General features: G+C 51.0%; 1 protein-coding gene across 1 annotated transcript in view; it reads right to left on the bottom strand.

The window, feature by feature from the left end:
- Window positions 1-12,298, bottom strand: part of TMEM72 (transmembrane protein 72) — a 26,245-nt gene that overhangs the window by 8,414 nt on the left and 5,533 nt on the right. Inside the window, exons 2-4 of the mRNA XM_023761287.1 lie at window positions 2,064-2,182; window positions 724-762; window positions 179-466 (exon numbers count right to left, since the gene is read on the bottom strand). Of these exons, the coding sequence (XP_023617055.1) occupies window positions 179-466; window positions 724-762; window positions 2,064-2,182 (446 nt within the window). The remainder of the gene's footprint in view (window positions 1-178; window positions 467-723; window positions 763-2,063; window positions 2,183-12,298) is intronic.

The raw sequence follows: 12,298 nt of genomic DNA, 5'->3' as shown, positions 1-12,298 counted from the left end.
TACGCATGACCTTGGTGGAGTGGGTACACATGACCTGGGTGGAGTGGGTACACGTGACCTTGGTGGAGTGGGTACACGTGACCTGGGTGGAGTGGGTACATGAGACCTTGGTGGAGTGGGTACACATGACCTTGGTGGAGTGGGTACACGTGACCTGGGTGGAGTGGGTACATGAGACCTTGGTGGAGTGGGTACACATGACCTTGGTGGAGTGGGTACACATGACCTTGGTGGAGTGGGTACACGTGACCTGGGTGGAGTGGGTACACGTGACCTTGGTGGAGTGGGTACACATGACCTTGGTGGAGTGGGTACACGTGACCTTGGTGGAGTGGGTACACGTGACCTTGGTGGAGTGGGTACACATGACCTTGGTGGAGTGGGTACACGTGACCTGTGTTGAGTGGGTACACATGACCTTGGTGGAGTGGGTACACATGACCTTGGTGGAGTGGGTACACGTGACCTGGGTGGAGTGGGTACATGTGACCTGGGTGGAGTGGGTGTGTACTGACTGTCTGCGCTGAGTTCCCTCTGAAAGGGGAGAATAAGTTACACCTCAGAGCTGTTGCTGGGCTTGGGGAGATTGACAAAGCTGAGACGCAGGGCTCTGTGCGTGGTGGGGTCAGGGGACCGTGCACACGAGCTCCTTCCTCTCCTTACTCAGCCTGGGCAGCTTTCCCAGCCTCCATCTAGCCCCGTCCAGGGAGGTGGGGTCCTCACCCAGAAGCTCTGCAAGCCCAGGGCAGGGGTGCCCTTTGGCTGGAGGAGGGGGACAGGGTGATGTAGTGAGGAATATGGGTTCTAAGGCCAGGAGATCCCTAAGGGGATCCAGTGGGATTCTCCTGGGAGCCAAAGGTCCTTCAACACTGGGGCCACAGGGTCACCTGCTTTCTGCTTGATCATCCTAGTTCTGGGCTCCTGAGCTCAGAGGCAGACCATGCACGGCTGAGACAACATAAAGTCCTTCCTTGGGTCCCTGCTTCTGCCTTTCTGCCTGCGGCCTCGACCCTCGATCCCGTTTCTGCCCTGGAGCTGCTTGGCTGACTCCTTTGTCTCCTGGCAGCTCTTCCTAGGCCGTGCTTCTATCTCATCTTCTGGGTTTTCCTGTTGGGGTGAGTGGGGGTCCACCCAGCGGCGGGCTGGGTCAGGCATGTGCTCCTCTGTGGGGCATGCTTGGTCCAGGGGAGACACGTGGTATGTACAGACTGAAAAAGTGCCGTGACCCAGACTGTAAGAGAGGCTCACCTAAGCACTCAGAGAGCCAGAGAGAGGAGGGCCATTCCTGAAGGTGTTGAACCAAGAAGGACTGGCAGGCAGGCAGGCAGGAGACAGACCTGAGCCAGTGGAGGGGCAGGGCCCGGCAAGTGTAACAGCAAGTGATTTCCTCTGGAGCTGGGGCCTGGGACGGGCATGGGCAGTGCCTGTGGTCTGAGGCCAGACTGTGGCTTTTTAAATAGCAGGCTCCACGGGCTGGGCAGGGGGTGGGGGGAGCAGCTGAGTGATGTGCTCAGATTGGCATCTCAGAAAGCTCCCTGCCCTCAGGAAGAGGGTAGGAGGCTTTGGCGATACTGGCTAAGACTGCCTGGAGGACGAGAGGTGGCGGAGGTACAGGACCTGCTCCGGGTGCTCCTGGCCTCCCCACCCCCAGCACACCGCCAGCCTCCAGTTCCTTTGTGGGTCTGGCTTGAAGCAAAGTTCTGGTCGTGGCTCCTAACAGTGTGCTTGGGTGACTCTGTTCACCTGCCTGCAGGCAGGGCACCCGGGAGAGGGGGGAGGGGAGAAGGGCATGCCCTGCTGTCGCATGATGGCCTTTTTCCGGGTAGAGGAAGCCGCGGTGTGAGATGGTCAAGGTGACCACAAGACATTGGGGTTGGAAGCTCTCTGGGCGAGCCAGCCCAGCTGCCCCACAGGGAGGTTCCACCCCATGCTGTAGACTGCAGCGGGCCCCGCACACGTCTTGCGACTGTGCACAACATTCCTCAAGGTGGGGCTTGTCAGCCCCATGTTATCATGAAAAAGTTCCAACCAGCGCCCAGGAGGTGAGCACCTTGGCCCAGCACCCGGCCGTGATGGGCAGAGAGTGACGGGATCTGGACCGCCTCGCAGGGTTCCTGAGGTCCCTGCTGGCAGAGGTCGGGGAAGGACTCGAGAGACAGTGTGCAGGTGGGGAGGATGTTTCCTGGGGCACAAGCATGGGGGTGTCAAGTGAATGAGACCTTGTCACCACAGCTGGGCAGTGGGCCATGGCATCGCCCTGTCCAGCTGTGCATGCATTTTTGCAATGTCTTCATCAGATAGAGGCAGGAACCTGCGCCTGCACTGCCTCAGCGACCAGCTGGTGCCCAAGCTGTGGGTCAGGGTGGTGATCACCCCCTCACCCCTCACCCTGGGCGTGTTGCAAAGGACCCGCAGCCTGGGCAGAGCTCTCTGCTGAGTGTCACAAGTGGTCCCAGCCTGAATCTCACCCCCAGGTTGTTGCCCCAGCCACCAAGGGTTGCTCTGGTTGATCAAGGCGCAGGGTCCCCGTGGCGAGTCCACACCCCTGCTCACAGCACATCCTCTGAGCCAGGTCCAGGTAAAGTACAGGGGTGCAAAGCAAATGCGTGGCCCGCCTGGGCAGACAGCCCCAGCACCCACCCAGGAAATGGGGACGCGGAAGGTGGGGACAAGCCACAGCATAAGGAGCAGGAAGAAGGCAGAGGAGTCAGGCAGTCCCTGCAGAGGAGACAGGCCCGGTGAGGGCAGGCTGACGGAACAAAGTTCAGGGCTTGGATCTGTGACGCCGTGAGTCGGTGCACAGGTCAGGGGCAGGGCCTTGTCTGTGGGTGCCTCTCGGTGCAGCTCCCAGAGCTGAGCAGGTTCATGGGTCCCACTGGAGCAGACAGTGCTGCTTCCTGGGCCCACACCCTCATGCTCTTTCACCTCGTCCCGCCCTCTAAGGGCGCCACGCCGGCTGAGAAGCTGTGCCCCATGGTCTGGGGAAACCCCTCCATGGGCAGCCTGGGTGCAGCCAAGTGCCCTGGGACCTCTGCTTCTGCGAGGACTTACTCTAGTCCCTAACACCATCTCCCCGAAGGTCTCCCAGGCCTCTCGGGATTGGGCCAGGTGCCATCTCTAAGGTAAGTGAGCCAGGCATGCTCTCCTGTGAGGACACTCCTGCGGACCCCGGCAGGAGCTCATCCAGAGGGCTGGAGAGATTGTTGCTGGATCTATGACAGACAGTTGCCCCCCACAAACTTAGTCTGCTCGGTGAGGAGATACCCTGACTGTAACAATGTAAAACGGGGTGCTATGTTACAGCAGATGTTAGATGGAAGCTGGGAACAAACCGCAGCTCTTCCCATGGAGAGGTGTAGAGTAACCCCCCCCCCCCCCTCGCTGGATGAGTCTGTCTGATGGAAGGAAGGATGTACAAGTAACGTTTGGGGACTGGCATGGCTAATTCGCAAAGAGCTTCTTCTACTGAGAATTTCTAAAATGCTTGTTCTGGGAGAAGTTACCCACTATGTGGAAGTCTGACGCTCCTGAAGAACCCCAAGATAACCATGAAGAGGAGAGAGAGAGAGAGAGAGACCCAGCTGGTTTGGGACCTCTCAGCCGGGCATGGGACATGGGAGTGAAGTTCTTGGACATCCAGCCCCAGAAGGTCCAAGTGGAGGAGAACCACTGACCCGAGCTCGCAGTCAGGACACGTGGCCAACCCAGCACCCACCCAGGCCCCGCATGGAGAGATGCCATCCTCACGGTGCCCTGCCTGTGCCCCTGAGCCACAACGTTTGAGCAAAAGGAAAGAGCTGTAGTCTTAAGCCGCTGAGTCGATAAGTTTTGAGTGGCTTAGATGTAGCCGCAGATAACTGGAAATGCAGCTAATCCTGTCCTCTGACTGCCTGGCAGTGGGGCCCGAGGTTCCCGTGCTGGCCTGGTGGGCCCTGACTCTCAGCAGTGAGCATCCCCAGGCCCCATGGCCTCTGCACCTCTCACCGGGGCTGCCCCCTCCAGGCTCCCAGATCCCGCAGCATCGGCCCCTGCCCACATGTGTGCACAGCCTCAGGGTGCAGTCCCCAGGAGCAGGCTGGTTTCGGCCTGCGTTTGGGCCGTGGAATCCTCTGGTGTCTCGTGCCTTGGCTTTCCTGGAGGACCCGTGAGGGCCTGCCTTCCACAGCAGGGCCCTCTGCAGCTCTGTTTCGCAGAGACGCTCAGTTGAAAAAGCGAGGAAAGCAAAAGTGAGGCCTCCTGCTACAGGGGAGTTTGTGACCTCGCCCAGTGCCCCCTGGGCAGCCACCCCCTCCGGGCGCACTGGCTGACCTGTGCTGGGGACCAGCTCTCCTTGGGAGGCACCACTGTTCCCTGTGACACAGACATGGCACCCCAAAACTGCTCTCACCGAGGCCTGGAGTTCCCTGTGCTTTGCAGGGACTAGTCTTCAAAACCAGACACTTCAGAAGCCAGGAATTGGACATCAAGTGTAGCCTTAATTGGAGGTGAAGAGTGGGATGGGTGTGTGAGAAGATCGGCCCGCCTGCCTCCCTCTGCCCTCTGCCCAGACTGCAGGGGCACCTGCTCGCTAAGAGGCCTCAGGACCCATGGGAATGAGGACGGCGCAGTCCTCGCTTTGTGGCATGGACTGAGGAACGGCCCGGTTTTCGGCTGTAGGCAGGGCTGTCTGTACAACAGGGAAGTTATTCAGCGGAGCCAGGACTAGGATGAGCTGAGCCAGGCACCTGGGCACACATTTAAATTCTAAATTGAAGGAGGCATTCACTCCCAGGCCGGGCTGCAAGCCCTGGCATCCAGCGCTGTCCACGGCCCATGGTTTGTGGGCTTCTGGCTACTCATGGAGGTTGGCCTGCACTCTGTCCTGGCTGGGATGTCTGAAACTCTACATCCCCGGGGCTCCAGTTCAGTACAAAATGTGTGACTTTCATCAGCAACCCACCCAACCAGTGACCCCGAGGCCTTGTCCAGAAGTCAGGAGAGCTGACAGTGTGACATGGAGACAGGAGACAAGTGCCATGCTCACCCCAGAACCGGGCTTCATGTAAGAAAGTTTTGCCCCCAGAACTGCCTTCATGTGGCCACATGGTTCTGCCCACTGTTGGTGGGCGGGGTGCTTTCACAGAGCTGTTCAGGGCCCGTCCTTCTACCCCTCCCTGTTATCTGTCCCTCGGGATCCTGTTAGCCCTCATCCTAGTCCCGTGGCTGGCAAACTGCGGCTCTTGAGCCACATGCGGCTCTTTGGCCCCTTGAGTGTGGCTCTTCCTAAGCCTTAGGAGTACCCTAATTAAGTTAATAACAATGTACCTACCTATATAGTTTAAGTTTAAAAAAATTTGGCTCTCAAAAGAAATTTCAATAGTTGTACTGTTGATATTTGGCTCTGTTGACTAATGAGTTTGCTGACCACTGTCCTAGTCCAACAGAGCCAATTGCTCCATCCCACTGCCCTGCACAGTCCCCAGCGAGGCCCCCTGGTGGTGCCAGCTAGAGCCAGCTCTTCTCCTCAAGCCCTTGTGGACCAGCCTGGCCCCTGCATCCCACTGCATCCCACCTCAGCCGCTAGTCTCTGTCCCTCCTGTCCGGGCTGGGTCCACACCCCCCACAAAATTTCCTTCTTCCAGAGGCCAGGGTATTCTTCTGCGCTGTCTTCCTGCGCTGCTTACACCGGCTTAGCAGTGGTCCGATTCTGGACCCCGAGGCTGAGGTGCAGCCTGGGCCTGTGGACACCTTCTGAGCACCGTGTGGGCATCCTGGCGCTCGGGGCCAGAGTGTGGGGCAGAGGCAGGAGGGTGCTGAGCTGCAGCGGGCAGGAGGGAGGCGCCTCAGGAAGGTGGATCCCGGCTCCTCCAATAAGTCATCCTCTCACCTGCTTCCTCTTCTGGAAAATGACGAGAATAAAACGTGAGCATTGGCTGTGAGAGTTGGGCCTTGTATGACGGATGCTCTGCAAATGTAGCGATGGCCAGAGTATTGTTAGGCGAGGCGGGTGTTCCCGTTAGTGCTCTCGGGGGAAGAGGGGGCTTATTTCCACCCTTCCTTCCACCGATGCACACGCTGACTGGACTAGGAGCCCTTCTCTGTGCCCCGATGCTGCTCATGGACTTTCTGGTCTCAGCTTCCTTCTGCAGCCCGGCGAGGATATAAGTGATCCAAAGCCCCATCCACACATATCTCGCTTGTAACACGCTCTGTGTGGGCCTGTGTGTGTGAGGCTGGGGCCTGCGTGTGGTGCTGCTTGCCCAGGCCCAGCTCCCTGGCTTGAGCATGTGCTGCTTTTGCCTCAGGATGGACCTCGCGGCTGACGACGGCTTGTCTGTTCCGACTCCGTTGCTGGGTTGAGTTCTGACGCCTGCCTTGCATTGGTGCAGTGCCCTGGTGGCAACACAGGACACTTCACAGCGGTCACTAGAGGCCACACTACCTGGCTTTTCTTTTTTCTTTTTGTTAATCCTTATTCGAGGATATTTTTTCCATTCATTTTTAGAGAGAGTGGAAGGGATGCGTGAGAGACACACTGATTTGGTGGCCTCTCACACGTGCCCCGATCAGGGCTGGGGATTGAGCCTGAAAACCAGGCCCTTGACCGGAATCGAACCCAGGACCCTTCAGTCCATGAGCCAACGCTCTAACTGGCTTTTCATGCCAGGCAGTGGTCTGGGCCCGGGCTGCCCGGGTAGCTGCACGAGAATGTCATTCTCACTGCTGCCGGGGCAGCCTCCTAACTCCCGCGTCTTAGTGACCGCTCCGCTTCCTCAGGGATGGCTGTCCCTGCTGGTCTTCGGGCTGTGAGGACCCCTTAGGAGCAGGTGCACTGGGTTGATGTCGATGGCTGGAGAGGGCTTCGGGTCAGAAGAGGGCACAGCTGGTTGCAGAGGTGAAAGCTAGATTTCCACTATGGCTAAGGACGTGGAGGTATTAGAACTAGTTAGTGGTTGAAGGCTTCTTACTCAGGAGAAGTTCTGGCAGATTCTAACACGGCAGGGACATTTACCTGGGTACTGAGAGCTGTTCAGCCGACACCTACGAGCCAGGTTTCAGAGGCACTGTGATTAAAGGCCAAGGTTTTACAGGAGAAAGTTTCCGATATTCAGTTAGAAGAGCTTTCAGAGTACAGCGTGGCACTCAGTACCCACTTACTCTCACGTCTGTGTAGGTAGAGTTCCCCAGAGGCAAGAGTCAACTCATTCTCTGCTGGATCCTTCAAACATGAGCCACAGACCGAAGCTGACCAGCCAAGAGGCTGATCTTGCGCTGCGCACAGCCCCCGTGCGGAGTGCCGTGGTGCCCCCAACCTTCACCCCTCTGGGCATCCACACGCTGTTAAGTGACTGCCGTGAAGTCTGTTTCCCTGATCCTTGCATCTGGACTCAGCAACATGGCCTGCATTGGGCACCATGCAAGAACAGGCGAGAAATGGGCTTCTAAACTTGCATGTTCTCTCGTGGAGCATGCCAGAGCCAGCCTGCTGGAGCAGCAGGGACACAGAGAGCAGAGTGGCCCATTCATCCCAGCCCTGGCCAGTCTAGACGAGTCAACAGCCCCAGCAAGGGAAGCACCCAGCTGACATTACCAGGGCTGCCCAGCCTGCTTGCCCAGATGTGTGAGTAATAAAAGCTGGTTGCTCCCTCCCACTGAGGGTCTGCGGATGTTACACAGCATTATTTTGGCAATAGATAAGGCACATCCCCCTTTAAAAACAGTTTTATTGAAGTATAATTGATATATAACAACTGCACTTATTCAGAGTGTTCAGTTTGATAAGTATTGATGTGTATATACCCAGAAACCATCACTACAATCAAGATAATGGATATATCTCTCCTCATATCCTTGTAAACCTACGTCCTTACCCATCCATCCACCCTCCACAACCACTAATCTATGTTCTGTTACTAGAGATTAGTTTTAATTTTCTAAAAATTTATTTAAATGGTACTCTTTTCCATCTGTTTCCTTTCATTCTGGATGATTATTGAGATTCATCCATGTGGTAGCATGTGCTTTTTCTTTTTTTAAAAAAAAATATTTTAATTAATTTTTAGAGAGAGTGGAAGGGAGAGGGAGAGAATGAAACAGCGATTGGCTACCTCCTGCACGCCCACTGCTGGGGCTCAAGCCCACAACCCAGGAATGTGCCCCGACCAAAATCCAACCAGCAACCGTTTGGTGCCTGGGACGATGCCCACCTGACCCTGACCCACACCTGCCAGGGCAGCATGTGCTCTTCTGTTGCTGAGTAGTATGGATAGAAGCCTTCTGTTGCTGGGAACTTGGATTGTTTCTAGTTTTGGCTACTACAGAAAAGACGCTATGAACACTCATGTACAATATTTTCAGGAACATATGCTTTCTTTTTCCTTGGGTAAGTACCTAGGAGTGGGTCATTTTTAAGAAACTGCCAAACCATTTCCCAAGTCAGTGTGCCATTTTACATCTCCATCAGCAGAGCTTGAGAGTGCCACATCCTTGCCAACACTTCAGCACGTGGCCTGGTGTCTTTCAGCCATTCTAAAGGCAGGCGGTACCTCATTGTGGTTTCGGTGTGCATTTCCCTAGTGACTAATGATATGGAAGATTTCTTCATGTGCTTTTTGCCATAGCATCTCTTTGTTAACTTGTTTTTTTTCATTCTCTTAAAATTATATTTGAAGAGTAAAGTGTTAAATTTTGATGGTGTGCAATTTATTAATTTGTTCTATGGATTGATTGAAATTTGGTATTGTGTCTAAGAAATCTCTGCCTAACCCATGACTTAAGTTTATCCTATTTTCTAGGAATTTCATAGTTTTAGGTTTTACATTTAGGCCCATAATACATTTTGAGTCTTTTTTTTTTGGTATATGGTACAAAATATAGATAAATTCTGTTTTTTAATTAATGAATATTCAATTGTTAGTGAGTTAAAAAGTTAAAAGTTATTCTTTCTACACTAAATTATCTTTGTACTTAAGTCAAAATTCTGTTGTACATATACGGCTAGTTCTATTTCTGGATGTTATTGTGTTCCATTCATCAATTTGTCTTCTTTGTGTCAAAACTGCACTGTCTTGATTTCTGTAGCTTTATAAGTCTTAAAATCAGGTAGTGTTAAATTTTTCATTTTGCTCTTTGTGTACAAAGTTGCTTTGGTTATATTAGGACCTTTGCATTTCCAGGTGAATTTTAGAAACAGCCTGTCTACTCTTAGGAAACACACATGCACACACGCAAAACAAACCTGCTAGGATTTTGGCTGGGATTGCAGTTACCAGGTGTACCAGTTAATAATGTGGATTTTGTAATCAAAGAAAACACGATAATTTTAAGAGAAACATCAAAAGTGCTTTATTCAAAGTAATGTCCATCGCTAGCTACACATTTCTCCCATCTTTCAAGTAATTTGTGGATACCGTCCCAATAGAACTTTTCTTGTTTTGAGGCAAACCATTCAGAGACCCAATTTTCCACTTCTTTGTATGTTTTGAAGTGCTGCTCAGAAAGTGTGTGTGCCATCTATCGGAACAAGTGGTAATCTGAAGGAGCAAGGTCTGGTGAATACAGCGGGTGGATTAATACTTCCCAGGCAAGATCTTTAAATGTGTCTTTAACTGGTTTTGAAGTGTGTGACAGTGTGTTATCATGAAGCAAATTTACTTTGCCATGTCTTCTGGCCCATTCTGGTCATTTTATGATCAAAGCGTGGTTCAAATTGATTATTTGTTGTCGGTAGCAATCATTATTAACGGTTTCATCTGGTTTTAGAAGCTCATAATACACCACACCTTCCTGATCTCACCAAAAGCAGAGTATTGTCTTTATGAAGCGATTTGGCCTTGCAGTCGATATTGATAGTTGACCTGGATCAACCCATGATTTTGTGCATTTGGGATTCTCAAAATAAATCCACTTTTCATCGCCAGTCACAATCCGATGCAAAAAAGACTTTCTTTCGTGCCAGTGAACCAACATTTTACTGATGACTTTTCAGTTTTCCATTTGTCTTTCGTTCAGTTGATGTGGCACCCATTTTCCTTCCTTTAAAATCTTTCCCATTGCTTGAAAATGATCAGAAATTGTTTGCTGAGCAACAATTAATCTTTCTGCAAGTTGTTTTTGAGTTTTACACACATCTTCATCCAATAATACTTGTAATTGTTGGTCTTCAAACTTTTTCGGTTGACCTGGACATTCTTTGTCTTTCACATTGAAATCATCACTTTTAAAGCATTTAAACCAGCGTCCAAAAGTATCTTGAGATGGAGCATGTTCACCATAAGCTTTCTGAAATATATGATAATTTTCAGCAGCACTTTTCTTCAAAATAAAGTAATGAATTAAAACTTCCCGCAAATGCTCTTTTTTTTGGCATGAAATTCGACATTTTTAAAGTGTAAAAATATCTATGATGTTAACACCTTCAGAAAATTTGATGTATGAAGTTTGGAAGCTTGCTGTCAATACAACAAAATAGCAAACATGTCAAATCGCGCATATATATATATATATATATATATATATATATATATATCAACATATGTGTAATTCCATCTATTGAAAAAAATATGCATTATTAACCGGTACACCTGGTAATCTATAGAACAATTTTAGGGAGAACTGGCATCTTCATGATACTGAGTCTTCTCACCCATGAACAAAATATATCTCTTATATACTTAGGTCTTTTAAAAATATTTTTTAGTTTCCAATGTATAAATTTTTGTCAGATTTATCCTTTAGTATTTCATAGCTTGATGCTATCATTTTTACATGTTTTTATTTGATTTGCTAAAACTTGGTTAAGAATTTTTCCCTCTGTGTTGATGGGGGATGTTAATCTATGGCTTTCTTGCCACCTCTTCGTCTAGCATTGGAGTTATGCTGGTTTCATAACATGAGTTGAGACGTATTCCCATCTTTTTAAATTTCTGGAAGGGTTGTGTAGAATAGTGACTATTTCTTCCTTGAATGCTGAAGAATTCACCTGTGAAGCCACCGAGGCTGATACACCAGGTTCTGGTGATGACGTTGTTCACACGGAGGACTCTGCAGATCTGCAGGATTTACGATACTATTGAGGATCTGGCCTCCAGCACAGAGTGCCATCTCCCTTGTAAGAACCCATGGGGGAAAATTTCTTCTAAGTCTTAACTTCAGGTCAAGGTATTTGTCCAAGATATTTGATTCTTTTTCTATCTTGCATTTAAAGAGAACACATCTGATCATTCTTCCAAATGGCAGCTTTCCTGGTGCCAGAAAACAATGGTGATGCCTCCAAGTGTTTTCTGCCCATGCCACACATGTCATGTTTCTTTATCTGACCTTTGCCTGACCCATGGAAAGTTAGGAAGGCTCAGGGGGAAGCCCCAAGAGAGCTCCCTCTTCCCAGCATCAGCCACTTATGTATGACTTCCTTTATTTCCGATAATAACCCCTATTCAGATGGTTGCATAGACTAAGGACAAGCTTAAAAGAACTGCCATCCTATGAAAAATAAAACAAGGCTACCGTCTTCCTTCTGGTTGGATCACTATGAGGGGATCCAGTGTATAGAGATGGAAACTTAACTTTGGGTAGTGGGCACACAGTGCAATATAGAGGTGATGTATCATAGAATTGTACACTTGAAAGCTAACCAATGTCACCCCAATAAATTTAATATTAATAAAAAATAACCAAGTCCTGGCCGGTGTGGCTCAGTTGGTTAGGCATCCTCCCGTGCACCAAGAGGTTGCTGGTTTGACTCTCAGTTGGAGCACATGTCAGATTGCAGGCTCCCTCCCCAGTGGGGGGCCTGCAGGAGGCAGCTAATTTATGTTGAGCTCTCACATCTATGTTTTTCTATCTTCCTCTCCCTTCCTCTCTCTCTCTCTCTCTCTCTACCTCTCTCTCTCTCTCTCTCTCCCCCCTCTCTCTCTCTCTCTCTCTCTCTCTATATATATATATATATATATACACACACAAACACACACTAGAGGCCCGAAATTCGTGCACAGATAGGGTCCCTAGGCCTGGCCAGTGATCAGAGCCAATCTGTGGGACAACTGATGGGGTGATTGGGGTGTCCCTGCTGACACCCGCCTTGGCAGGCCTGGCACCACTCACTTGATGGCCATGCTCCCTGCCACCGTCGCTGGTCGCCTCCCTCAGCAGGGTGACCAGGGGGGCAATCGGGGGGCCACCACTTGTACCCACTGTGGCTGGCCTGGAGACTGTGGGCTGGGGGAAGCTTCTGCATTGAGCAACTGCCCCCTGGTGGTCAGTGTGCATCATAGCGACCAGTCGTTCTGCTGGTTGTTCCGCTGTTTGCATATTAGGCTTT

The sequence above is a fragment of the Myotis lucifugus genome, unplaced genomic scaffold (genome assembly GCF_000147115.1).
Source record: "Myotis lucifugus unplaced genomic scaffold, Myoluc2.0 scaffold_206, whole genome shotgun sequence".
Taxonomy (NCBI): domain Eukaryota; kingdom Metazoa; phylum Chordata; class Mammalia; order Chiroptera; family Vespertilionidae; genus Myotis; species Myotis lucifugus.
The sequence above is the reverse complement of the archived record's forward strand: the minus strand, read 5'-3'. Positions and strand labels throughout refer to the sequence as shown.